The sequence below is a fragment of the Scheffersomyces stipitis genome, chromosome 2 (genome assembly GCF_000209165.1).
Source record: "Scheffersomyces stipitis CBS 6054 chromosome 2, complete sequence".
In the NCBI taxonomy this organism is placed as follows: domain Eukaryota; kingdom Fungi; phylum Ascomycota; class Pichiomycetes; order Serinales; family Debaryomycetaceae; genus Scheffersomyces; species Scheffersomyces stipitis.
The window spans coordinates 180,947-207,753 of NC_009042.1; the positions used below are offsets into that span (position 1 = coordinate 180,947).

General features: G+C 40.9%; 13 protein-coding genes across 13 annotated transcripts; 7 read left to right on the forward strand and 6 right to left on the reverse strand. All coding sequences in view use genetic code 12, as the record gives it.

Moving 5' to 3' along the window:
- Positions 1–471: 471 nt before the first annotated feature.
- Positions 472–1,386, forward strand: URO1 (peroxisomal urate oxidase; the record flags this gene model as incomplete). Its single annotated transcript, XM_001382231.1, has 1 exon — positions 472–1,386. One exon carries the CDS (start codon positions 472–474, stop codon positions 1,384–1,386), a length of 915 nt encoding a protein of 304 aa, XP_001382268.2.
- A 345-nt stretch (positions 1,387–1,731) lies between these two features.
- YEX1 (Ubiquitin--protein ligase molybdopterin-converting factor) lies at positions 1,732–3,078 on the forward strand (the record flags this gene model as incomplete). The annotated part of the gene is made up of 2 exons (XM_001382232.1): positions 1,732–1,846; positions 1,880–3,078. The coding sequence occupies 2 exons, from the start codon at positions 1,732–1,734 to the stop codon at positions 3,076–3,078; spliced, it is 1,314 nt and encodes a 437-aa protein (XP_001382269.2).
- A 433-nt stretch (positions 3,079–3,511) lies between these two features.
- On the forward strand, positions 3,512–4,262 carry PICST_66772 (predicted protein; the record flags this gene model as incomplete). Its single annotated transcript, XM_001382233.1, has 1 exon — positions 3,512–4,262. The coding sequence occupies one exon, from the start codon at positions 3,512–3,514 to the stop codon at positions 4,202–4,204; it is 693 nt and encodes a 230-aa protein (XP_001382270.2). The 3' UTR covers positions 4,205–4,262.
- A 276-nt stretch (positions 4,263–4,538) lies between these two features.
- LEU5 (mitochondrial carrier protein) lies at positions 4,539–5,753 on the reverse strand (the record flags this gene model as incomplete). Its single annotated transcript, XM_001382762.1, has 1 exon — positions 4,539–5,753. One exon carries the CDS (start codon positions 5,751–5,753, stop codon positions 4,539–4,541), a length of 1,215 nt encoding a protein of 404 aa, XP_001382799.2.
- Positions 5,754–6,939: 1,186 nt separating this feature from the next.
- Positions 6,940–8,763, reverse strand: NDT80 (meiosis-specific protein; the record flags this gene model as incomplete). Its single annotated transcript, XM_001382763.1, has 3 exons — positions 6,940–8,169; positions 8,380–8,454; positions 8,560–8,763. The coding sequence occupies 3 exons, from the start codon at positions 8,761–8,763 to the stop codon at positions 7,168–7,170; spliced, it is 1,281 nt and encodes a 426-aa protein (XP_001382800.2).
- Positions 8,764–10,227: 1,464 nt separating this feature from the next.
- Positions 10,228–12,855, forward strand: PICST_81647 (hypothetical protein). Its single transcript, XM_001382234.1, has 3 exons — positions 10,228–11,468; positions 11,526–11,772; positions 11,830–12,855. Exons 1-3 carry the CDS (start codon positions 10,424–10,426, stop codon positions 12,791–12,793), a joined length of 2,256 nt encoding a protein of 751 aa, XP_001382271.2. The 5' UTR covers positions 10,228–10,423; the 3' UTR covers positions 12,794–12,855.
- Positions 12,856–13,053: 198 nt separating this feature from the next.
- PICST_29411 (predicted protein) lies at positions 13,054–13,641 on the reverse strand (the record flags this gene model as incomplete). The annotated part of the gene is made up of 1 exon (XM_001382764.1): positions 13,054–13,641. One exon carries the CDS (start codon positions 13,639–13,641, stop codon positions 13,054–13,056), a length of 588 nt encoding a protein of 195 aa, XP_001382801.2.
- Positions 13,642–14,967: 1,326 nt separating this feature from the next.
- Positions 14,968–15,738, reverse strand: PICST_56099 (predicted protein; the record flags this gene model as incomplete). Its single annotated transcript, XM_001382765.1, has 2 exons — positions 14,968–15,455; positions 15,498–15,738. The coding sequence occupies 2 exons, from the start codon at positions 15,736–15,738 to the stop codon at positions 14,968–14,970; spliced, it is 729 nt and encodes a 242-aa protein (XP_001382802.2).
- Positions 15,739–17,048: 1,310 nt separating this feature from the next.
- Positions 17,049–18,317, forward strand: PICST_42049 (predicted protein; the record flags this gene model as incomplete). Its single annotated transcript, XM_001382235.1, has 1 exon — positions 17,049–18,317. A coding segment is annotated over one exon (1,269 nt), but the record flags the coding sequence as incomplete, so codon positions are not given.
- A 49-nt stretch (positions 18,318–18,366) lies between these two features.
- On the reverse strand, positions 18,367–19,635 carry PICST_34797 (predicted protein; the record flags this gene model as incomplete). The annotated part of the gene is made up of 1 exon (XM_001382766.1): positions 18,367–19,635. The coding sequence occupies one exon, from the start codon at positions 19,633–19,635 to the stop codon at positions 18,367–18,369; it is 1,269 nt and encodes a 422-aa protein (XP_001382803.1).
- Positions 19,636–20,337: 702 nt separating this feature from the next.
- Positions 20,338–22,317, forward strand: DUR4 (urea permease; the record flags this gene model as incomplete). Its single annotated transcript, XM_001382236.1, has 1 exon — positions 20,338–22,317. One exon carries the CDS (start codon positions 20,338–20,340, stop codon positions 22,315–22,317), a length of 1,980 nt encoding a protein of 659 aa, XP_001382273.2.
- A 7-nt stretch (positions 22,318–22,324) lies between these two features.
- MRM2 (Mitochondrial rRNA Methyltransferase) lies at positions 22,325–23,116 on the reverse strand (the record flags this gene model as incomplete). Its single annotated transcript, XM_001382767.1, has 1 exon — positions 22,325–23,116. The coding sequence occupies one exon, from the start codon at positions 23,114–23,116 to the stop codon at positions 22,325–22,327; it is 792 nt and encodes a 263-aa protein (XP_001382804.2).
- Positions 23,117–24,523: 1,407 nt separating this feature from the next.
- On the forward strand, positions 24,524–26,515 carry PICST_70098 (predicted protein; the record flags this gene model as incomplete). The annotated part of the gene is made up of 3 exons (XM_001382237.1): positions 24,524–24,866; positions 24,909–25,244; positions 25,293–26,515. 3 exons carry the CDS (start codon positions 24,524–24,526, stop codon positions 26,405–26,407), a joined length of 1,794 nt encoding a protein of 597 aa, XP_001382274.2. The 3' UTR covers positions 26,408–26,515.
- Positions 26,516–26,807: the final 292 nt, after the last annotated feature.

A 26,807-nucleotide genomic window follows, 5' to 3' on the forward strand; every position in this document is an offset into this window, starting at 1 on the left:
CTTCGGGGTTCGCTCAGAATCGGTCTTGGGACAGGTATTCCGGTTTTGCTCTGAACCCCTTTAGTAGAGGGAATGTTGAGTGTGAATAACGACTTATCTTACTATTATTTTATTGTGTCCTGCATGTCATTCAAAGTCTGCAGGATATCTAGTTTAGTTTGTTCGGCAAGTTCCGAGAGTGTATTCCAGCTGGAACTGATAAGGAAAATTGGTACACTCCATCGGAGTAGCGGACTCTGAGTACAGAATCGGACGTGTATCATCTCGAAGTATATAATGGCTGCTAGATCTTGAGGGATCTCAGATTAAATCGCAGAAAACAAATCAGTCCCAGCACAAGAAAGCTACATATTGAAAGCTTCTCTCGCATACTTCTAATCATCTTCAGTCTTTTTCCTTCAGTGTCTGCATAGGTGATTCGATATCGCTCCAATTTTTCACTTCAATCTCACTTCATCTCATCAAATCACAATGTCTGAATTGGTTGCTAGTTCTTATGGTAAGGCCAACGTCAAGTTCTTGAAGGTCAAGAAGAACCCCTCTAACCCGGATGAACAAGAGGTATTGGAAGCAAATGTTCAATGTCTCTTGAAAGGAGACTTCGATATTGCCTACACTAAGGCCGATAATGCTCCTATTGTCCCTACAGATACCGTTAAGAACACGATTTTGGTGGAAGCCAAGAATACCGACGTGTGGCCAATTGAAAGGTTTGCTGCCCATTTGGCCAAGCACTTCACTGGTAAATACTCCCAGGTCCACAGTGTTGAGATCACAATCGTGCAATCCAGATGGAGCAAATTTCCTTTGCTGAATGGTAAAGTTCACCCTCATTCTTTCAGATATGACGGTCCTGAAACAAAGAGAACCTTCTTGACCTACGACAAGTTCTCCAAGAAGTTGACTCTTACCTCCGCCATCAAGGACTTGACAGTATTGAAGTCCACTGGCTCGATGTTCTACGGCTATAATGTGTGTGACTATACCACATTGGCTCCTACCACGGACAGAATCCTCTCGACGGATGTGTATGCCTTGTGGACTTTCGACCCTAAGGCTGTTCCTACCTTGGATTCTGTTTTGCAGAAGGCAGATGAAGGATTGTTTGATTCCACATATGATAAGGCCAGAAACACCACATTAGAGATGTTTGCTTTAGAAAAGTCAGCTTCTGTGCAAGCAACTATGTACAACATGTCCCACAGCATCTTGGAGCAGGTTCCAGAGGTTGCAACAGTGTCCTATGAGTTGCCTAACAAACACTACATCTTGTTCAACTTAGAATGGAAGGGCATTAAGGGTAACAAGGAGTTGTTCTACCCATCTCCAGACCCAAACGGCTTGATCAGATCCACCGTAGGCAGAAAAGGAGCAGCCAAGTTGTGAGCATTGTTTCATTCATGTTCAGAGCCAGATTCATTTCATCAATATAATATAGTTTCAGTTCTTCAAATAGTTTAAAAAATAGAATATATATGCAAAATTTTAACATTGATATTCCTGTTGTAAGTACTAATCTACCTGCAAGTATCCTATACGGTAACTGTTGCTCTAACAATTGTACTATGTCCTTACAATTGTCACTGGTCCTGTATTCTTTAATGGATGCAAAATCAGACACTGTGTCTGCATATATCGTTACCATCTCAAAAAAATTTATACAGTCACAATGCAACTAGATGCAAAATTGTTACTAGGAGGCACTTTTTCAACGTTAACTTCGCTAGCACGATGTCTACGACTCACAGTGGCAATGTATGGCTCGCTGTTATTGCAGCCTCTGCACTTTCGGCTGGTTTGGTGGATGCCTACTATCGATTCTATGCAAATAGCCTGATCTCATCGGGTGAAAAATTCACAAAACCCAGACATAAGATAGATTCAGACCGATTGGAAACCAAGACGGACTATTCCGAGGAGTTGATTCAAGAACAGTTGGCTCGTAACTATGCTTTTTTGTCTGAGCAGGGCATGGACAACGTCAGAAACCAAAGAATTGTCATCGTTGGTGCTGGGGGAGTCGGTTCATGGGTTGCGACTATGTTAACCAGATCTGGAGTGGGCCACTTGAGGATTATTGATTTTGATCAGGTATCTTTGAGCTCATTGAACAGACATGCAGTGGCTAATTTGAAAGATGTTGGTACATCTAAGGTGGAGTCCTTGAGAAACCACTTGTTAAAGATTGCACCTTGGGTTCATATTGATGTCAAGAACCAGCTATGGAACCTTGAAAGTGCGCAAGATTTGATCTTTGGCGATGATTTCAAGCCTACTTATATTGTGGATTGTATCGACAACATTGACACCAAAGTCGATTTGTTGGCGTTCTGCTATGAAAACAAATTGCAAGTTATTTCGTCTGGTGGAGCTGCTTGTAAATCCGATCCTACCAGAATTAACATCAGTGATATCTCCAAAACTGAAGAAGATCCTCTCTCTCGTTCGGTCAGAATCAGATTGAAGAAGAAGGGAATTCTCACCAACATCCCCGTTGTCTTTTCAGCAGAGAAACCAGACCCCAGAAAGGCTCAGCTATTGCCGTTGGCTGACGAAGAGTTGGAAAAAGGTGCTGTAGACGAACTTTCAGCTCTCAAGAACTTCCGTGTCCGTATCTTGCCAGTTTTGGGAACAGTTCCAGGTATGTTTGGACTTACTATCGCTACTTACATCATCACGTCTATTGCAGGATATCCTATTGAACCTATAGAGGGAAAGAACAGATACAAGATCTACGATGGGATCCTCCAGTCCTTAGCTGGGCAGCAGTCTAGAATTGGAAAAGAAGACCAAAGAGTACCCATAGCGTTGAACGACGTTCCTTACATCTTGGAAGAAGTGTACCATGGCAAGTCTCCCATCTCAAACTACTCTACCAGATTAACGATGTCCAGATGGGATCCTGAGCAAGAGTTGTCGTTTCAGAATGTAGTGGTCATGACAAAAGACGAACAGAAGAATCATGAAGAGAAAGTCTTGAAGGGAGGTCAGAAGTTGGAGGATGTGTACTCGGCTGAGGTGTTGGAGAGAGTGAGAGTGAGATTTGCCGAGGAGAAGTATTATTCTCAATTCCATTAGCATTGTATAAAAGTTTTATAGGTATTATAGTCTCATGAAAGACTCATAGCAGCAATACATAGTCCAGTATCCTAATTATACCTTGTTTCTTTCCGTGTCTCTTAAAAGGACTTTCACATCTAAGTCCTTTTTATACCTACTCGCATATAGACTAAGTTTTGTACTTTTCAGATTTGCTAAACTTGTGAATGTTCCTTGTTAAAAGCTCCATACATTACTTATATCTCTGTCTGTACATATACCTTTCTTTCTAACGTTACCATACATCTCTTAGTGTTCATAGTCTTTCTCGGAGTAGAAGTACTAAATTTGACGGATAGGTGGAATGCGAAAAATGCGAAATTTCACTCTTAAAGATCCTATTGACCTTTCTCTTGCCACTGAGCTCTTTCTCTTCAGATCTTCCAATTCTCCATAGCTATCCACATATACGATGCTTCGCTTCAATCGGATGCGAGCCCCTATTTTCCGCCCTCTGAGCATTCTCACACGGTTCAACGGATCTCTTCTCAGAAACCAGGTGTTCAAGAGGTTTCAGTCGATCAAGACCTCTACGAATGCTGGTTCTTCGCAGAATCCCTCCGGTAAGAAGGCTACCGGTATCAAGGCGTTGATGAAGGAGTACGGGTTTTCGGCCTTAGCAGTCTATTTGCTGATTTCTGCTATCGATTTGCCTCTTTGTTACTTGTTAGTACATTCTATGGGTAAAGACGAGATTGAATTCTACGAGAATAGGGCCAAACAGACATTTGGATTTGGTGTTAGTGACGAGGAATTGGCTCAGAAACAGGAGTTGGCCAGAAATCAAGAAAAGCTTGAAAACGTAGACGTTGCCGGTAGAAGTGAAGGACAGGGAATTTTCAGCTACTTGTGGTCACAGTTCTCATGGACCGAGTTCGCTATAGCCTATGGGGTCCACAAGTCGTTGATCTTCATCAGAGTTCCCATCACGGCAGCCATAACTCCAGGCATAGTCAGAGCCTTGAGACGCTGGGGATTCAAGATCGGTAGTGACAAGTTGGCTACTACTGCTACCATAGCCAAGGAGAACATCAAGGACTTTACTGCTTCCAGTTCAAAGTTTGGTACCAGGCCAAAGAACAAGAAGTGGTTCTGGTTCTTTTAGATGAAAGAAAGATAGATATATAAGAAGAGAGATACATGTAAATAAACGTACTTTAGATAATTTTGTTGAAAGTATATACCAAGAACTAAAATGTATGAACCGTGAACGAGGACATCAACTTCATGACAAATAAATAGGAACGCATGCATGTGCTATAGTAGGCATGACGTTGCTTTTCTGTAGAACTCTTTCATAAGAACTCTAAACGTGTTTTCCAATCTTATAGATTCTATTCTGTAGATTCTAGACTTGAATTCTCTAGAATTTCAAGACTCTCCTGATTTTCGAAGATTTTGTTCTGTAATTTTTCTGGAGACTCTTCTTCCTTGCTTCTCTAAATATCCAATAGAGCCTTTGTTCTCTCGTAAACGTAGAAAGAACAGGAAACCATAGGGATCACCTTCAAGTAGCCGATGCTCAAACCTACGAAGAACCCCCTGAAACCACTTTCACGGAATACCATCATGGCTGTTGCTCGGAATGATAAGAATTGGCCCAGATTTATTGCACCGCCTACTTGCATTCTTCTTCGAATGACTTCAAATGGATATGCTGCTGTTTGTGAGCACATTCCTGCCAATCCCCCTGCTATCAATTGAGCGTACGCCTTAAGGGGTCTTCTGGAATCACGAGAGTTAACTTCATTGCCTGTGCTTTTCACTACGTGGTAATTTTTGGGAGCAATATCCGAAACGGTGAACTTGGCAAAGTACTTGGAGCGGAAAATATCGTGGATTAGGTCGTGGGTATAGAAGGACACCCCAGCGTACGGAATCATGCCCAAGATGGTGGCAGCAAAACCTCGGTAGAAGTTAGAGATGGCCACTAAAGAAGAAGGCAATCTCTCTCTCAGATACTTTAGCCACGACGGATCGTTTACTTTATGGAGTGGTTTCTCGTTGAAGATGGTCTTGATCGTCAGCGGAAGACGTCCCCGTCTATGTGACATATATTGTTGATGCTGAGGATGAGGATGAGATGCAGACAGCAAGTTCTTTGTCTCATATGCCATTCTGACTCGGACCAAATCCAATGGATACGTGAAGAAAACTGAGGCCAATCCTGAAAGGGAACCTGCCATGAAACGTCTTGCTGCTGTTTCATAGCTGTCAGTAGGAATTAATAGGTTTCTGATCTGTTCATAGGCTACAAACTTAATCGATGCATAGGGAAAGATTCTCAACAACGTTACAGAATGTCCCTGGTAGAGTCCCCAGAAACCATCGTTGACCCAGATCCTTCTGGAAGCCCGGAATAGCCCCAGAAACTTGCCTCTATATTTGAGAAATTCCGGGTTGGAAGTTTGGAAGAGAATCTTGATTCTATCCAAGGGAGCTATCAATGTTTTGGCAGCGCTTCCAGCTACACCTCCGGCTATCCCCGAGCGTATGACATATTCAAACGACTGTTTGTCGATGACTTTCACGTACTCCAAAGGAGTTGACTGGTCATTAACCTGAGACGATTCTTCTACGGTTGCTTGAACTTTGAGAAACGGATGCTGTGTCCCAGCCAGGGTCGATATGGATTCATTGAGCGGCGGCGTCATTCTTTCTTACAAGTTGTATATATGAAGATGCTGCTTATGATGAGATGACAATGCGGAAGACTATGAGAATATTTCAAGATATTATTCTCTTTGATTAGTATTCAGTTTTGGAGATATATTGAAGATTTGATTTTGAAATGGATTCAGATTTTTAAATTCCTGATTTTTCGGACTGATATAAGTGTCTGATTGATGAGTTACTAACAGACAGATACTGAACAATAGATAAGATTCTGACCCACAGAAGCCGACGTAAACAAAAATGTAAGATAAATATGATAATAAGATGAAATAAATCAAATTGAAATTGAAAATGAAAATTAAATGATATCAAAATAATCAATCGCAAAATGAAATTATCTGGAGTATCAATGCAAAAAGTCTGACTGACTGAAAGAATGTCTACGCCCCGGAGACACGCAGAGCTGGACCAAAAGCAAACGGAATACGGACACAACAGTTACTTGTTGTCTGGCTGCTAGTCTACGACAGCGTCAATGAAAAAAATGTCTGGAGTTGGCAATGACCAGAAAGAAAAGTCTGTCTCATGTTCAAACTGAGACGGCCATTTTTTTCCTAGGTTTGCATGTCTTGGCTCTTCTGTCTGTTTGTGTTCATTTCGAGTGGGTGAAAAAAAAGTATGGGGTTTAGAATACAAAGGACAATCCGGAGTCTGCTGGCCACTGCAAATTGAGACCCAGAGATCTCAAACTTGTTGGAGTTGATCTTCTTGTATACTTCAATGTTACAGTCTTTTTCCGTGGGCTTTTCTAAATTTTTGAGGAAATGGTACCAGTCCTCGGAGCATACAGCCATATTGCTGTTCTAACCATCCAGATCTGAGTGGGGCAAATGGGGGGCTGAACGTTATCCTGCAGACACAAACGATAAATATCTTACCACTAATTGCAATTCTGGTAAATGAAGTCAATGAAGTACCTGTTAAAGTGTGGAAACTCGTTCAAAATGTATTCCAGTTATTGAAAGAATATCAGTCTGTTCATTTCCTCCATTTTGTACTTTTTTTGTGTCTTTCCGTGGTGCAATTTTGTAATAATAGAGTGTCTTGCGTAAACTGTCTACGATTGCAAATTCTATCTTGATAAATGACATAAAGACAAAACTATAGCAGAACTGTCCTCCCCTGTTTCTTCTTCTTCTTTCTAACTCTACTCTGCATCTTTATCAATAACATAGTCTTTTATTATATAGACCTAGTGTCTATAACTAGAAATACATGAATCCTTAATACAATTTTGAATTTTGAATTTTGAAACCGAGCCTGGTCGAATCGTTCGTTTCGATGTTTTGTTTTAGTTGCTGAGAAGTTTCACCTTTCTTTCCGTTTGGTTATTGTCCTATATCGTCCTGGCCAAGATGAGCACCAGAACTAGCAACATGTCTGTTAATTCTTCTAATGGCCCTGGAGATGGCCCCTGTAGCCTGAGGTTCTTTCCTTGTGGTAGTTGGAAGGCGATCTGCCTCTGACAATCAAGGGAGGAGTTTCGATAGAGCTCAACAATATGGGCTGGATCTGCAAGTCCTCGTCCTCGACTATCCCCAACAACTCTACGTGCAACGTGAAGTATCTGGAGTTGGCCAGAGTCTGCTTGACTCTGATTGATGAAGTAAACTGGATTCTCTCGAAACGGGCAATTCTTGAGATTGAATCGCTTGGATAGTTCTTGAGAATGGTATCGTCCTTCATAGAGTCCAAATTGACGGTGTGGTAGTAGTCACTTCTGTCAAAGTAGAAGATTTTGTTCATGTTCTCGATCTTGCTACCGTTACGTTTGTTGCACGATGCCTTAACGGTCTCATGATCAGGCATTTCGCCAGGAACAGCCGGATAGATGGGAGGTGGGAACTGTGGTCCCTTGTCTCTCTTGGCAGTATGCTGAATCAAGCTGATAGAAACATCGTCGTCCAGACACTTGGCTACAAGACGAATGGCAAAATAGTTGATCTCCACTTTGTTTTCACCTACAGATTGTCCATTGCGCAGGGCTTTTTCAAACGTGTAGAACTTGTTCTGGATGAACCGGTCAAAGTCAAAGTTCTCCAACAGAAATGCTGCCACAAGAGTGAAATAGTTCCTCTTGTAGCCAATCCAGGTGCCGTTTTCGCCTGTTTCGAAACCTCTGTCGATTCTGGCTTCTAAGATAGGGTTGACGTCCAAGTCATTGCTTTTGCAGTAGATGTCCTGGTGGTGTCTGGTTTCAGAAAATGGAGGGCCTACCTTGAACAAGTCGCTGGATCTAGGTGCAACCTTTCTGGAGCCAGATTCCAACAAATCAGCCTCGGGAGTGGCAGTTCCCGTGAGAAGGTCATACTGATGGTTGGTTCCGATGCCCGGGACATGTCCCGGGTGCTGCTGATGTTGCTGCTGGTGGTGCTGTTGCTGCTGCTGAGCCTGCTGGTGGAGAGCATTCTGGTGGAGTTGCTGTGGAACTTGGCCATGGACAAAGTGCTGCTGCAGTGCTAATTGCTGCGTGAGCTGTGCGTTCAAATGTGCTTCGTGCAGTGGCATCTGCACCTGCTGAACTTGCTGAACTTGCACTTGTTGCATCAGCGGCTGTTGGCCATCAAACTGCGCAAGATGTTGTTGCATATGGAGGTGATGAACTGGCATCCGTTGCTGGTTCTGCTGATGTTGTTGTTGGTGCTGTTGGTGTTGCTGGTGTTGTTGGTGTTGTTGGAGCTGCTGGTGAAGCTGCTGGTTTTGGTGGTGGTTCGAAAGCTGTGTCTGACTCTGGTGATTCTGGTGCATCTGTGTCTGGTGGAGCTGCGAAAGGTGCGCAGACACAAAATGTTGCTGCTGCTGGTGAAGCGCATTTTGGTTCTGGTGGTGATTCTGTGTCTGGTGGTGGTTGACAAACGAGTGGAGCTGGTGGTCGTCCTCTTTGAGGGATGGAATCGAGTTCACGGCTGAGTTGGCAGCGGCTACAGCCACGGCAGCGGCCGCGTCGTCTGGCAGAAGCGCAGTCTCGTCGGAAGACATGGTCATCATCGTGGCTTCTGATTGGCTGGTTTTTGTCGTGGAAGTTAAAGTTTGGGACTTATTACAGAGTCTGCAGCTGTGAAAGTTTGTTCGCTACTTTTGTCGTGGTATTCCCTGACAAATTTGTAGTTGGTTTTGTCTGTGTACTGATTACTCTGAAGTCACAAAATCACTGAAAAATCACTGAAAATTGTCGTTTTCGAGCCCGTCAGAAGGGAACAAGTCGCAAGCTCAGGCAAAGTGGTATTGGACTACAGGACTGCGAGTTCTAGGCAGCGGCAAGGAGGGTTTTCCTGCTTTTCGGGAGCTTGGATAGAAAATAAAGTGTGGAAAACCAGCAAAAAATCAAAGTTGATCTTTTTCGACTGTCTGATGTTGAGAAAAAAAGTCGTCTGGCTTCTGTGAGGAGAGAAAACACTGTCTGTAGTATATTGTCTGTCTGACTGCGCGACTGCAAGTGGGTAGTCGGGTGGGGTGGTAGGGTGTCAGAGAGCGAGAACTGGAGAAAAGAAAAAAATGTCGGGCTTCTCCGTCACTTTCCAAAAGGGTTGTATCTGTCTGTTTTCTGCTATCAGTCACCTTCTATTTATACAATGGTTGTTCTTTCTGGAGGCCTCTCTGTGCTACTTCGCTTCTTGTCTGTCAGATACGGCGTTTTGTGCTATGATCTGCCTTGCGTAATCCCGATCCAACTGATCGTTTGGTGGGACTTTTTTGGTTGGGCGCGCAAAATTAACTATGTTGTCACGTGATTCTTTGCGTTACCCGGAACCCACCATTCCCAGCTTCGATTGCAAAATCTGGCCATATACGGAACTTCTGGATCGTGCAAGCTATAGATTGCTAAGGAGAGTCGCCTCATAGTTCTTCATTTTCAAATCTAACAACGCCCTTTGGAAGAACTACTATGGGCTTGCCTTGCAGTTGACTGAATTGCGTGCATTCTCGGCTGATACATACTCTTCCATGCAAAGTACTGTAAAGATATCTGAACAAGAGTAGAGGTGAAACGGAATGAATCGTTCGGTTTGTTCCGTAGTAAATATACGAAGGGCCTGAATTGTATTACCGTTGCTAGCTAGATTCACTGTACAATAAATCCGTTGGGCACACAGTTGATGCGGCGCTACCATGTCAATTTGCTCCTGAATAATCTGGTGTAACATTTGTGGAGTTTGCGTGTAGCTCTAATTGGCTTCTCTCGGTCCTTAAACTGTTCGTAAGTGCTGACCGGTGATAAATCCCTGGACTATCAACTGGCTGTTAGTGTTGTCCCCCACTTGTCGTGTGCCCCCATCCGCAAGATTGACAGATGGTGCGCGCAAAATGCAAAAACAACATGTACTATGCACTAGGCATGCGGCATGGATGTTTCGTCGCAGCCAGAGAATGAAAATTTTCTTCTATACAAACTCTTTTTTTAGCAAGCTCACAGAATTTCAATTGAAAATTCAGAGAATACAGGGTTTGATCCTGTTCAATTAGCTCCAGCATTTGCCACATTCCTTTCAGCAAGTCCGAAACAAGTCGTTTCGTGCCGCTAGCATCCTATTTCCAGAATTTCTCTTCCAAACGCGGTTCCAAAACGCGTCAGCTTCATGAAATCTGCATTTTTGCATCTTTTCGCCGGCTTCAAATTCACCTTCAACCATAGTAGGTGATCTGAAAAATGTACGAAAAACAGGTGCCACCTCCGGCTGGTCGTTCTCGAGCTGAACGGCAATCGCCGGACGTGCTGCAGCCGCAACATCACCATCACCACCATCATCACCATCATCATCATCATCAATTTCCTCTCATTGCTGCCACTTCTTTGTTTCCAGCTTCTTCCATAAGAGACATACTTTCACTTATCTTCATTCTTTTGTCGTTGCCCCAGCTGGTTCTGTTGTGCCTTCTTACTGTGTACATCACGTTGGGCACGAACTTCATGGGGGGCAAGTTTATAGTCAACTTTCTTTTGCGGGAACATGCTGAGCCTGTGCAAGTGAATTATCGAAGGCTCGGCTGGAACTTGATCAAGATTTTGGCTATCAACCTGGCTGTCTTCTATGGATTGCTGATGGTGGTACGAAAAAAGAGCTACTTCAACTACCTTGTGATTTTGTCCAAGTCTATCGTTTCCAGCGATTTGATAGGATCTTCTTCCATCAACTACATCAATACTATTTCCAATAAGCGCATCACCACTAAGATTCAGTATGATGACAACAAAAAGTTTTTCAACAACAATATCATTAATTCGTTTGTCTGTTTCGTCATCATCAACTACATCCATTATCTCATCAACTGGTTGAACTTGTCGTTCAAATTCGTGTCTATATATAGCACTAGCATCGGCTACGTCAACAACTACACTTTCAATCATATATCTACCAAGCTCTACCTCATCCTATCGCTCCATGTGATAAACTCGACCCTCTTCAAGAAATCGACCATTCTCCAGAGCTCTATTCCGAATGTAACCGAGGATATCTCCATCAATTGCGACTCCAATAAGCTTCTTGAAGTCGATCTCAAGGACTCGATCTCGAACAGCTCGCCCATCGACATTTACAACAATACAGCTGTCGAAACAAACTCAGTAGCAATCAAAAACTTTGAAAACTTCATCATATCACCGTTTAACAGCAAACTTACCATTCTAAAGAACAAACTCAGAACGAACGCTAATCCCAACATCTCGAATAACATCAACAAAGCCATATCCCAAAGTCTTAACGATGTAGTAGCAGCTCCTACTTCGAGTAATGGCTCTTCAGCGCAAACAGTATCTTCCAATATTACCGAACCGACTGCAACAACTACTTCTACAACAACGACATCAAGTTCTAGTTCTACTTCTACTTCTCTTACTACTACGACAGTTTCCCCCAATGTCACCACAATAGAGAACACCATCATTATCCAGCCATTCTGGTCGATTCTTGCTGCCAGTAAGGCAATCTTGAAAAACCCCAACTTATTCAGTGGAAATGCCACCACAAGAAAAAACAACGGTGGTGAGTTCATTAACTTGTACGAATCCAGTAGAAGCATCAAATCCAACAAAGTCTACAACAAGAACTTGGGCAGTGTGCGAATGGCTGTAATTCTCAACGATGACTCCAAGATAGTGTTGAAGCTTCTCGACAATGTAGAAAAACGAATTGATCTCAATAACTTGAAGGTCAGATTAAACAACGTAGGCTGGTCTTACTTCAAGATCATCAGAGGTGAAAATATCGATGATGAAGGGAAGAGCAGTCTATATTTAGTCATTTATGCTTTGACTGCGTTGTTCCAGTACGAAATAGACGTTATTGTAGGCAACAGCATCTTGAACCACTTCATTGTTAATACTACTCAAGATGACGATAAGGTTGTTCTCAGCACTTCTCTTTCTGAGACGTCGTCGTTGGCTACATTGCAAATCTCGTTGTTGTCAACTATGAAGAACTTGAACAGCTTGCGACTCAAGTTCAGAAAGTTCAAAAAAGACGAAAATAGAAAGTTGACGGAATTTAAGAACAACATCGACAACTTAAAGAATAAAATTTCCAAGTACAATAGCAAGCAATCCAGCGACAGCAGAGTTTTTGGGAAGTTGAAGGGCTTGAAGCACTCAGTGATCCAGTTGGAAAATGAGATCCAACAATTGCAAACAGACATCGAGAACTTGACGATCCAAGAGAAGACTGTCAAGAAAGAGTTCTCTGCAGAAGAAGCCCAACTCTTGGAACAGTACAAGGATTTAGAGCATGTAATGGCTCAGTACGAAAACAGATTGAAGGTGGAGAAGTTGAAGTTGAAGTCTGCAAAATCAGATAAGCTGGCCATAGCTACGAAGCACCAGAAGTTGGTGAATAAACATCAATCGAAACAAGAAGAAATCAAGGCTCTACAGAATGAGTTGAAGAATATAAAGAAGAACGAAATCTTGAACAAGTTCTCGAGAAGAATCAAGAAGACGAACGAAAAATTCGAAACCATTTTGCCTAAGGTTCTTCAAGAGATTGAGGTCTTGCGTAGAGAGTGCAACAGTTTACTCAACAACTGATGGTGTTGTTTGGTTGATATATATACATTTATAGGATTAACACGAATACGATGCATGATATGAATTAGAACTATGTACAGATGCAAGGTAGATGTTATAGGAGCTAACATCGTAGATTATGAAAAGATTTGAAAAATTAACATTAATGATAATTGAAATTAAATGGAATGATAAATACGAATTGACATTATAATCAACATATAATTGGCATGATAACCACATGAAAATGGCTTGATGAAGTGACGCTTTAGTTGTAGATGTTAGTCTAGACTTTCTATTAATCCGTCACCTATCTTGTGAAAGCCTCTGTTAAAGTAGAGAAGTCCTCCTGACGACTTTTCGTACTCTGGATTCTGTTTAATTTTGAGGACACTGGCTATCCAAATTTCGTGATTTTCTACATTTATGCTTTGTTTGACTTTACAGATGAATACACTTTCACAGTCTTTTAGTATGGGCAATGAGACATTTTCGTCTAGTTCAAGAAGTTCGTAGTCCGACTTTGGTATCTGTGTAAATGGAGTTGTCATCTCGTGGAAGACTTCTCCATCCTTTAATTCATCTTTGGTGGAAGCTAATTCTGAGCCCCTCTTGTCTTTTTTTACGCCTTTAGCAAATATTCTACCCAAGAAGGCTGATTTCAGTGTTGGTGGAAGTAAGTGAATGGCCAAATATTGACATTCGTGAAGAGCTTGCGAAGTATAGGAAGGTAAATGTAGATTGAACTGGAGCAAAGGATCAGGAAAAACTGCTAGTGAACACACAGAAGAAAGAGTCATTCCATGCAACTCTTGTTTATTAGTAGTGGCAGCTGTTAATACCATTGCCTGAGAGCTTACGCGAGCCATAGTAGAACGGAAATTCTCCAGTATTGGTGCGTTCTTGAAACATACGCCATGAGTAGAGAACCGTCTTACGCTGGAAATCATCATCTAGAAATGTGAAAAACGCTCTGAAAAAACTTTAAAGAGATAAAAACGAAAGAATTGGAACAGATCAGATATCCAAAAGGCTCTCTATATTTCTGGTGTAGATCATAAAAAAACTAACGAGTTATACATCAAAACCGGCAAAAATCAAGTGGTTCAATTTTCAATCTCTTCCACTAGCTTGATAGAAAATTAATCAAAAAAAACTCCGCGACGGGGAATTGAACCCCGGTCTACCACGCGACAAGCGGTAATTCTAGCCACTAAACTATCACGGATTTCGTTTTTCAAATAACTTCCATTTGTGTGAAACCTCGTTTATTTGATTGAAACATCCATGCCGCAATATTTAGGGAGATTTTCGAAGCGATATCTTCATAATAACTTCAGGAGACCTTCTTCTTAGGATCTCATCCATCCTTTGCAATGTATTAGAGTGTTATTTATATATATTAACTTAGGCTTTAATGGCAGTACATTCCATTTCATAAAACTTAAAATTAGATAAACTTGACATTCATATCAAATCATTCTGTTAAAAAAGTGTTAAATTTAACAATATCAATTTCTTCTTATTCAATGTCTCCCGGCTATCCATGTTCAAACCCTTTCATTATATTTATCATTTATCTCATTTGTTTTATTGAGAATATTGAAGATTGTTTATGCCTTTATTGGTGTTTTGGGTGTTCGAATGTCTATGAGTGGATCGCCTCGTGTGAAAATGAATCTTCATCTAAGTCAAAAAAGGAATCCAAAAATTCCAAATAAGTCCATCTACAATTAATGACAAATTTACTTCGGAATCTATGTTTGTCATATCTTTTACGACAAAAGAGAATGTTCTATTAGGTATCTGGCTGAAAATAAGAATCCCGCTTATTGACATCCTGCATAAATAATTTCAAAACTTCCAAAAGGGGAAAGGTTATTGATTTGTCATTTCTGGACATATTTCATTAAAATGGGCGTCTGTTTCGTCAGAGGGCGTAAATTCTCGAACATTATTGCGGCAATTTCGACAACTTCAGAGAGACCTTCTAAGTCTTCAATCCCCTAATGATTTTAGATCGACCCCTTATTGCTAGGGGGTAGACGCATGTTGGTAAACCTTAACTTCTAGCTTTTGCGCGGTATTCTGTACTTCATGCACAAAGCGAAAAACCTAGACAAGATTAAACATATAGAGGTTGCAGCAATACGGGCTCTACTCCGTTAGTGTGCTGCAGCATAAACACCTAATAACTAGCTGCGGTAGTCGACTAGCAAAATGATCAATTCGCAAAGTTCAGGATGCTTCTCGAAATCTATGTAGATGGAGTCTTTTTGGGGCAGTAGAATAGTTTCAAAATTTTCTACAAGCTTCAGTATATTGATGACCGCAACGTTATCTCGGAATATGATTAAGGGACCTTGTGTGCCTATGATAATGCCGTTTTTTCCTTTTGTGGTAAAGGGTCCTTTTGCTAATTTAACTATATTATTCTCGTAGAGGTGTTTGACCACCTCAGAAAAATGAGGAAGGAACTCAGATGCTCTTTTGATATCGCTAGAGCTGTTGAACTGAACCTTTCTAGGCAAAAACCTCTTGCTCAATTTGGCATCTCTTACCACACTCTCTAGATAGCGCCTGTTATTGAGGATGTGATTGGCATTATAATAAAACTTCTCCTGCGAAACCGCCCTATTGATAATGGGGAATATCCAGAGCCTGTTCATATCTTTGGTGTTAACTTTTGATTTTGTATCAACAACACCGTCTTTTTCAGCTCCACCATCTTTACATTCTACAGACGTATCTCTAATGCTATCTACAGTCAACTTGATGAGGTTTCCCTGAGGAAATCGCACCGTTGTTCCATCAGCTCGTGTCTCTTCTAGCTGCCTGGCAAACGGGTTGGATGTGAGATTTTCATAGAATCCTTTCTGATAGAGTGAGGCCGCGTGTTGCTTCCGGCCTGGTAACCATTTCACAGGATTCTTCAAGACAGGATGGTTCCAATAAGGTTTTGTCATAGAAATTTTGACAGCTACCCTTGCTTCGATTCACCTTCTATACCTAAATAGGGAAAAGATATGGAATTGAAATTTTGCTATCAGAACATTTTTTTCGTCTGTTTGTTTATGTATCCTGCAGATTGACAGATGCAACGTATTATTATATTGTATGCAATTTGTTTCAGGGCAGCAGATTTACGAGGCTCTTTTTTTGCATTAATTAGTGCACTATTTTCTTCTAGCCTAACAATTCCGATCTTTACATCCATACTGGGAGATTTTGCACAATAATTGGTATTTGAAACACCCTCTTGGCCCATGTCGAGGTACATTTCGGAGCAGAAGAATGTCCATTGTTTTGAATTCGTTAGAATCTGGCACTGCTTGTCTCGAAAATGTAAAGAAATGGGCTGGATTCCGAGGACCCTAAGTCATGTGTGACATTTGGACTGGTTCAGCAGAACCATCACGAACTTTGCTGGAAAATTATATAAAAAGAACCAGAATCCTCTTATGATGAAGAGAGGGGAGTCAGGAATAAGTTTGTTATTTAACTTCAAACCTTTCCTCCGAAGCTGAGTCATTGTTCCGAAACCAATTACCCTAGATCGACTACAGACTTTTGATCTCTCCGGTAACTGTGCTACTCCTTGATGCTAAAATTATTTATTCTTTTCCATATTATTGTCTGCATATTTGCAGCTCCCGTTAAAAAAAGGGAAGCTAAAATTGGAGGACAGTTGCTTCATGTTTCTTTGGATAATAGTGGTTTTTATCTTGGAATCAATGGTCCAAATCTTTTGAACCATAATAATAATAACAATGGAAATACATATAATCCGTGGACTAAATTTCCTAATATCCCAATTCCAGGATTACCAGGTTGGAAACCAACAACTAGATCTACAACAACAAGTACGGCACCTATTGCTACAACAACTGCTGATCAGCCTACCACTACACAAGCTACCACTAACCCAACCACTCAAACCACCACACCTGCAAATACCAATCCTGTAACAGTGGTTACAAGTGTATCTACTCAGGTCACCTCTACCTCAATTGTTCATATTCCCACTCCAACAACTACTATCACATTTTACCCAACCACCAACCCAACCACTAACCCAACCACTAACCCAACCACTAACCCAACCACCAACCCAACCACTAACCCAACCACTAACCCTACTACGAACCCTACTACGAACCCTACTACGAACCCTACTACCAACCCTACTACCAACCCTACTACCAACCCTACTACCAACCCTACTACCAACCCTACTACCAAACCAACCACGACTTCCACTACACCATTACTGACATCTACTACAACTAGCCCATCTACTACAACTAGCCCATCTACTACAACTAGTTCACCTACAACTTCTTCAAGTTCGACGTCTTCCACTACTTCAAGTACTTCCTCTTCTTCCCTGTCTTCTCTGTCTAGTGCTCCATCGGCCTCTGCTGTTCCTGTGAATGCTTTCCAAGACACAGTTGATGACATTTGGAATAGATTTTGGAGTGAGCCAAATGCAGCTTGGTCAGACAATGATAATATATGTGGACTGACCAGTTTTGCTCCTCTTGTTGTTTGGGATCAGGCAGTTGTCGGTACTGCAATTGTCAACACCTTGAACAAACCCAGAATTGATGCTACACTCACAAACCTTTTGCAATACAAGAACAACGAAAATGGAGCATTTTCTGCTACAACAGCTGGAGATGACGATATCTACAACGATGACAACGCCCAGGCCGCTTGGGTATTCATTGACGCTTACAAAGCAACTGGAAATACCGACTACTTAGACAATGCCAAAGGCATTGTGAATTGGGTCATATCCCAATGGGCCAGCAACGGTGGAGTGTTCTGGCACCTTAACAATAACTACGTTGCCTCCATTTCTACTACGGAAGCAGCCTTGGCAGCAGTAAGATTATACGAAATTGAGCAAGATAACAAGTTGTTGGAATTTGCATCCAACTGTATGGACTGGATGTTTGCCAATCTTCAGGATAAGAGCGACTACTTGTTCTACGATGGATTAAATAATGATGATTACAGTGACATCAACAAGGGTAAGCTTACTTACTCTGTTGGCTGTGGTTTAAGCGCTATGGCTTACTTACACTATTACACTGGAAACCAAAAATGGTTGATTGAATCTAAGAATATCGCTACGTCTGTCACCAAGGGTTCTGGTGCATTTTACGGCAGTGACGGTGCTTGGAATAACCAATTACAATATGTTCATTTATTATTCATGGGATTTGCAGATCTCTTCAAATATATTCCATGGCAACCTGAATTCGATGGCTATAAGACCGAAGTCTTGAAACAAGGTTCGTACGTCTACACCACTAAGCAGGACCCTGACGATCCTAACATGTACTTCAATCTGCCAACTACGACTCCACAGATGACCAAGAAATACAATGCTTTATTTAACCAAGACGCTTCCAGCTCAGACACTGCGGCTCAGCATTGTGATTCAAATGAGAACAATCCAATTCCAAAATCCTTGATGGACAATGCTTCGGCTGCGCAAATAATGTTTGCAATCTCCCAGATAGAATCTCCACAATAGAAGAGATAGATATTTAATTCCTAGATACCATTATTTAAAATTTAAGCTATTAACTTTTGTTTTCAATTACCTTATACTTCTTCCTAGCTTCTTCAAGAGAGAAATTGTGTTCTGCTTGATGCCACCTTTCATGTAGTCTTCCGTAGAGTAGCACCAAGTTTGGTTCGTCACTTTTGGCATCGTTTACGTCACTCCTTCCAAATAATCTACCTTTTTCCTCGTCCCATTGCTGGAATGTAATCCTTTCCCATTCATCGTGTTTTCTGTATCCCAATCTTTTCAATTTTGGAGAATTCAATGGCTCGGGATCGAGAATAGAAGGAAGCTTGGGATCACAGAAGTAAATGATTACCAATCTTTTAAAATTTTTCTGATCATCAGGTGGGGTTACGACTCGATGTATAGAAGACTTGAAGTATGCACCAGTTATAAATTCCAATGCATCGCCTATATTAACAATAAGTCCGTTAGGTGTATGGCCAACATACTTCCAATCACCAGTATAATAGTCTCTTATCTGTAATGACAAGATAGGCTGGGATGTAATAAATGTGAACGCCGTGCCATCAGAATGTCCACGGAGCCAATTGTTATCAACTTTTGCTTCATCTTCAGGATTCAAAGCATGGTAGATCATGAATCTTCCGAATCCACTTCCTGAATTATAGGAATCACCATCCACAACCTTGAAGTAGTTCTCCCACAAGTAACCTTCTGGAAGCTCTAATATAATATCACATAAAATAGTCAACTTCTTCAAGATATTGCCATGTATGAATCTAAAATAGCTCACAACATTTGGAAGATGTGCTTTCACTATCTCTGGGTAGGGCTTGGAGGAATCATAAACTTCCCTTTGTTGCAAGTCCCTGAAATTGTACAATTCAATACTATCTTTGACTCCGTTCTTCATAGACCAATATCCCTTTGGTTTGAATCCGGCACCTCTTTCCGCACCTAATGAAACACTTCTGTCTTCTGTATCAGAAGTCAATGCTCCAGACAAGTACTTCTTCTTTTCCTGATCCGGCAACTCAAACGTGGATTGAGCAACAGACCTCAATTGGTCAAACGTGTCTTGGCTGATTCCATGGTTAACCAAAGCGAAAAATCCTACAGTTGAGAGAGACTCTTCAAGCTGGGTAGCAAGTTTTTTTCTCTGATCCAAGAAATCTGGTCCTTCCTGGAAAAGAGACAAATCTAGTGAGTTCAATTGGATAACTTCTGCAGCAGTATCTGACGGAGTAGCCTCTACAAATGGTCTCAAATTGTACTTCTTGTCAATTTCGTCAATATTCAAATTTTCAGTTGTAGCCATTTCAAGGGTGATCTTGGTGGAAAGTGTAGAGAAAGTAGTAAGAAACTGTAAGAGTATTTTACAGTACCATCAATTCCTATCCATACCACTTCTAGATCAACAATCACACCATCCAATCTTCCATTTCTAGACAATATTCCGTGTCTAATCGGCCATCGTGGCCCGGAGCCCTCGACTACATGTCTATAAATTTGACAGTTTCAGCCACAATTTTTGGGAGCCACATATAGACGTTTAAGGGGTTGCAAAATATTATTTTTCACGTGGAACGCACTCATATGTGGTTATCAATTGCTGCAACCAAAATATGCCAGCTAAACTTTCTTCAGCCGAACCGGACCAGGAAGTTATTCCGAAGTTCTGTCCACATTTTTCGGAAAGAACTCAGGTGGCTGAAGTATGATGGAGCCTGGTAATTTGATATCAAGTTGAAAGATGAAGAGCTTTATATTCCCTGATCAAGACTGAGCGATAAGGTCAAACGATAAGACTTCAACTTGGAACGAAGAGTAATTCGTTAAATGCTGAAACTTCATGTGAATTATTCCAACCGTCAATCCATTAATTGAGTTGGCAAGGTCCATAAATTTTGTGATTGTTCTTGACAGTACATCAAAAGTTTCACTTCCTGCATTGCTATAAAAGGACGACAACAGCCATTATTTTTGCAACATCTCATATCTACACCAGCAATCTAACAAAATGGAACCAACCTTATCTCAAGGTGTAGCATATGGTGTCATCATAGGTGGCGGCGCATTCTTTGCCATAGTGATGAACTATTTCACTCACCTCCAGAACCGTTACAGTCGTTACAATTCCAACAAGATTGATGAATTCGTTTCAGGAAGCAGATCCATAGGGTTCGGATTGCTTCTCAGTGGTATCTTATCCAATTGGACATGGAGTTTAACTTTACTTGAATCGGCTGTCAAGAGCTACAATATGGGCTTCAGTGGAAGTTATTGGTACGGTATTGGAGGTTTGTTGCAAGTTTCTGTCTTCTCTGTCATCTCTAGTAAGATCAAGAAGAATGCAAATTTGGTCACCACGTTTCCTGAAATGGGCTATTTCAGGTTTGGAAGAGCTGGCCATTTAGCATTCTTGTGGTGTGGATTCATTTGTAATGCCATTGTCAGTTCGTGTATACTACTTGGAGGTAGTGCAGTATTTCATGCTATAACCGGTATTAATCAATATGCTGCTCTCTTTCTTATTCCATTTGGAGTTGCCGTATACGTGTCCTTCGGTGGATTGCGTGCTACATTCATTTCAGATGCTACTCATACTTGTATAATTCTTGTCTTCTTAATCGTTTTCATGTTCGAAGTTTACGTTACCAATCCAAAGATCGGATCTCCTGAAAAGATGTGGGAATTGCTTGAACTGCTTTCTCCAGTCGACGGAAACTATAGCGGTTCCTACTTGACTTTTAGATCCCAACAAGGTGCAATATTTGCTGTAGTTAGTATTATCACTGGATTTGGCTTGGTTGTTAACGACCAGGCGTATTTGTCCAGAGCTGTTGCAGCAGACCCGAGATTTACATCCAGAGCATACTTTTTTGCTTCAGTTTGTTGGTTTGTCATCCCTTTCTCAATAGGAACATCGTTGGGTCTTGCAGCTAGAGCTCTCACGGTATACCCTGATTTCCCTGCTTTGTCTGATTTCGAAGTCGGAGAAGGCTTACCAGCTGTAGCTGCTGCCACTTATTTAATGGGTAAATCTGGACTGGCAATGATGATTGTGATGATTTTCTTTTCAGTTACGTCGTCCTTTGCTGGCGAGTTGATTGGTACTTCTACTTTACTTTCTTATGATGTCTATAAGAGGTATTACAAACCAGATGCTACTCCTAAAGAAGTTGTCACAGCAGCCAAAATTTTTGTCTTCCTTTGGGCCATATTTGCTTCATCTTTAGCTTCTATATTTTACGGTGCAGCAAAAATTTCCATGGGGTGGTTATTCAATTTCTTGGGAGTTGCTACTGCTTCTGGTGTCTTCCCCATTGCTCTTACATTCACCTGGAAAAGATTGAATAAATCAGGTGCTGTTGGTGGATCTGTAGGAGGCATGGTATTGGCCCTAGTTGTCTGGCTCGTCACATGTAAAGCTAGCAAGGGTGAAATCAATGTCACCAACTTGTCAGATCAATGGGTCTCGTTTGCCGGTAATGTCACAGCCCTTATTCTGGGAGGCGTTATTTCAATAGGATCATCTCTAATTTGGCCATCTACATTCGAATTTGAAGAAACCAGAAACAGAACAAGTTTGATTTCTGCACCTGTTAAGAGTGAACCAGCGTTGAACGAAACCAAGGAACAAAACGAAAAGAGCTCTGACCTCAAAATCACTGAAAGCGATAAAGACATTGAACTGGCTTCAGTAGATACCGACTTGGACATGGACCTTCACCAAGTGATTGACCACCAGCATTTAGATAGACAGTTCAAGAAGTACTGTGGTTTGGTTGCAATTCTTGCGGTTATCATGACATTTATAATCCCTGTTCCATTAGGAGCAAGCCCATATGTTTTCTCGCCCGGCTTTTTAAAGGGCTGTGTCATAATTATTATCGCCTGGCTATTCTTCTCATTTTCTTTCGTTGTTCTTCTTCCAATATTTGAAGCTAGGAAAGAAGTATGGAGAATTACCAAGCTGGTTCTCTCTTTTGGACTGTAAGTAAACTCTAGTGGAAAACTTCTTCTACGCAGATATCTCGCTTCTTGCCAACTCCTATAATGTACATTTCTCTCAGCTCGTTCCGACAAGCCTGAGGCTTGAATCTGTAGACTTTCTCGAATAGTAAACGCATTCTCTCTTGTAATACCTGGTCTTCCTTGCCAGTGTAGAACTTCATCACCAAGCTTCCACCTTCTTTAAGAACTTCGCACGCTAGTATTATAGCCCCATCACAGAGATCCATACTTGCATAATGGTCATTATCCTTTATTCCGGAGGTGTTGGACATCATATCACTGAGAACTAAGTCTACAGTCAACATTTTACGTTTTTGATCTATTATTTCTATCTCTGAACCCTCACTTTCTTTCACTATTTCCAGCTGTTTTCGAGTAAAAAAATCCCGAATATCATCGTGGGTCTTTTTTGAAAGTATATTACCCTGAATAAAATGGCTCCCTTTCGGAGCTGTGGATAATATAAGATCTACGCCTAGAATCAGAGACTTTACTCCTAGTTTTTTCATTCGTTCCACTGCCACTTGAGTCCATGCACCAGGGGCAAAGCCGAGATCTAAAATGTTTTCTGTCTTTCTGTTGAAAACGCTGTACTTCTGGTCTATCTCTATCAATTTATAGGCAGCTCGAGATCGATAATGATCTGATTTCGACTGCTTAGTATGGGGATCGTTGACTTGTCTGTTGAGCCATCGAGTCGAAGACTTGGACTTATATCTGATAAAATTTACAATGTCTCCCTGAGTCTCTGAACGAAGACATCGAGATACGGCTATATACATTTGCAAAACAATACTTTTTTGCTAATTATTGAAGAAAGTAAGATATTTCAATGCCCAAAATCTTAACTATGGGGACCTCAAATTTAGTATGAAGATATTGATCCGAGAGAGTGGTTGGTGAACGACTAAGTTGCAACATGAGAAAAAGGTAAGCAATTAGATAGCAAACTCTGAAGGATACTGGAGATGTTTGTGTTTAGTTCGAGCTTGTCAAAACTGGGTAATAAATCTGTTATAATGGACAGTAATTCTTTGACAGTATGACTAGTTATGTTTTCCAGAATTTTATATAGTTATTATATTATATCAATAATTATATACAAACAGACCTTTATGTCATTCGCTAGCAGTTCTAGCCCCTAATTTAGGAGATGAAGTAAGTCTGTCTAGTATAGCGGTGAAGTATTTGTCAAAAGGTGTATACTGGTACTGTGAAACGTGAAATTCATTATTCTCGGGATCTTCAATGTTGTCAGGTACCTGTGAAGATGTAGTTGTGAGTAGACCAGGAATCTGGTCTTCTAATTTCAGAAAAGCATTTTACGAAATCTTGACTTATGTCACTTATAAGACAAGATAAGAATAGTTTGTCTTCAATTATGCCAATTTAGCCTGCTTGTTCTAATCTCGACAAGTCGTCATATGTGATTTCGGGGCCATGAGTATAAATTACTTCATCCATTTAAGAAGAAAATGCTGAGAAACCTTTAGAAGGGTTTGATATTTTATCATCTATTGAAAACTCGAGGCCCATTATTGTACCAAAGATTTGGAGGAAAATAAGCACTATATTGAAAGCATGTCTAAAAGCTATGTCACTCTTGTTTCTCTTACAAAATCCCTCTCCCTTTTATACCTCAAGAATGAGCTTCCACAGGACAAACTGTATGTCTTTCTTCCTATCTGCTTACCCTCGTAAGATTCTTTAATTTCACATGTTGCAACTTAGCCTTGAAACAATCTCAGAGCAATACATTACAAATATTGTTGATGGTGGGCCATTTATAGAGGTATTCTTGGTTAGAGAATATTGTAAATAGATTTATATATAATTAACTCACAATCAACTTATAAGACCTCTTCATTCTCTGAGAGAATTCCTCCTCCTTTTATAGTTCGAGATTGAAATTCCACAGGAAGAACTGTATATCGTCTATCCATACATTTCTCCCGTTGATCCTTGATCTATCTTGCTTCTTACGATTATTCTAATGTTGCAACCTAGTCGTGCACCAACCACTTTATCGGATCAATATCATCAAACATCTTGAACTGCAGATAGCATCTGATTTTTTTCACCCAAGTACCGCTTTTGGAACCTAGTCAAAATGATGCTTTTGAAAAATTCGTTTGTTTGATATCGGTATACTCCAGAATCTTGCAAGAGTACAGAATAATAACACTATAATGTCTCAAGATTTGTTGGAGACGTTGAGGAATAATCCTCAGGAAATCTTCGAGCTCTACAAGCCCAAAGAGTCTGATGAGACCTCATCGCAGAATATCTTCAACGAGATGACCAAGACCTTCTTGGACCCGTTCACCAAAAAGTATTCTGTTTTGGACGAAATATACGTTGATGGTTTAGATTCCAGTCAAGTTTTTGGCCAGACGAAAATGGTTTTGGACGGGGTTGGAGAAACACTTCTTGCTTCTGTGATTCCAGAGTTGAAGGAGAAGTATGGAGTAGCACAGGAAAGCGAGCCAGAAGACGAGGAAGACTCTTCCAGCGATGAAGAAGGAGAGTTTGGTATCCCAATCGAAGAAGAAGAAGACTACTTGGATGAAGAAGAAGAAAAAGAAGAAGAAAATGACGAACTTGAAGCTGAGCAGAGTCTTGATGAAGATCAAAAGGATGAAGATCAAGAAGATGAAGATCAAAAAGATGATGAAGAAGAAGAAGAGCAAGATATTCCTGTCAAGAAGGATGTATTTGGACTTAACGACGAGTTCTTCGACATCGATGAATACAACAAACAAGTGATGAAGTTAGAAGAAGCTGCCGAGAACGATGACTACGACGAGAAGGAAGAAGAAATCGACTATTTTGCAGCTTTGAGTGATGAAGATGAGGAGGAAGAAGAGGAGGAAATGGCATACTATGATGACTTCTACGACAAACCCGGAAGTTCGAACAAGTTATCTAATATTAAAGACCATGAAACAAAAGAAGAAGAGGAGGAGGAGGAGGAAGAAGAAGAAGGAGATTTCAGTGAAGGAGAAATAGACAACGCCATGGGTTCGGCAATGTTGGACCTATTTGCTGACGAAGTCGATAATGAAGAGGTCTCTTCCAAGAATGAGAAAACCATGTCCTCTTTCGAGAAACAGCAGCAACAGATTCAAGCAGAGATAGCTAAATTAGAGGCAGAACTTGTAGCAGATAAGAAATGGACTATGAAGGGTGAAGTTGGCTCTAAAGACAGACCACAGGATTCTCTTCTTGATGATCCAGAGTCTGCAAATATGGCTTTTGACAGAACGTCAAAGCCTGTACCTATTGTTACACAAGAGAGCACAGAAGCATTAGAAGATTTGATTAGACGCAGAATCAGAGAAGAACAATTCGACGAAGTTCCAAAGAGATTAGTAGCCGATGTGGCTAGATTCCACAACAAGCAGAAATTTGAATTGTCTGAACAAAAATCAAGTAAGTCATTGTCTGAAATGTATGAAGATCAGTACAAAAATGTTGATACAGAAAAAGAAGTCAGTGAAGAAATCCAAAAGCAGCATGACGAAATAACAGAGCTATTTACCAAGGTAAGCCACCGGCTAGACGCTCTTTGTTCGGCACATTTCATCCCCAAGCCTCATCAATTTAAAACTATTGAAATCAAGGTCAGTGACAATGCCGCCTCAATTAATATGGAAGACGCTCAACCATTGCATGTTTCGAGTGAATCCACTTTGGCGCCTCAAGAAATATATAAGATTGGCGATGACAAGCCTGTTGCGAACGGAGCTAAGGGTAGATCTGAAGTCCAATTAAAATCTGGTTTGTCATTCTCCAAGGATGAGTTATCTAGAGAAGACAAGCAGAGATTGAGAAGAGCCAACAAAAGAAAGAGAGCTAAGGAGTTCAACCAAAGAAAGGAATTACAAGAACAGAAACAGAAGCAAACCGGTGCTGCTCCAGCCAATAAACGCCAAAAAGTGGGCGAGGTTATCAATACATTATCTAAGGCTAAGAATATCACTGTTATTGGCAAGAAGGGAGAAATGAGAGATGTAAAGGGTAACGTGAAAAAGCTGCAAGGGGCACAAACTTCGAACAACTTTAAGTTGTAGAGAAAACATGAATAATTTAATGCATAACTGGCAGCTGCCAGATATTTTATAGCGTGTATAATATTTGTATTCATACAAAACAACTATATTTGACAGAAGAATTACTTTAACCGTCAAGATAGACTCTTGCAAGAGATGTCTCAACAAGTAGGAATTTCTATGGAATGTATAAGACGACCTCGTATTTTCTAACAGCATTATTATTATTTTTGTTGCGCGCAGAACATATTGTGCTGCCCAGCTATTGTGTAAAGTTGACGACAGTCTGAAATGCCGTCTACATTTTTCACCCGAACACCTGAAGAGGACCCACGGTTCTCCTGCTAACCAACTACCCATAAGTCCAACGGATTTGACTTTGGATGTTGCTGTCTCTCAATCTCAAGTACAAACCACTATA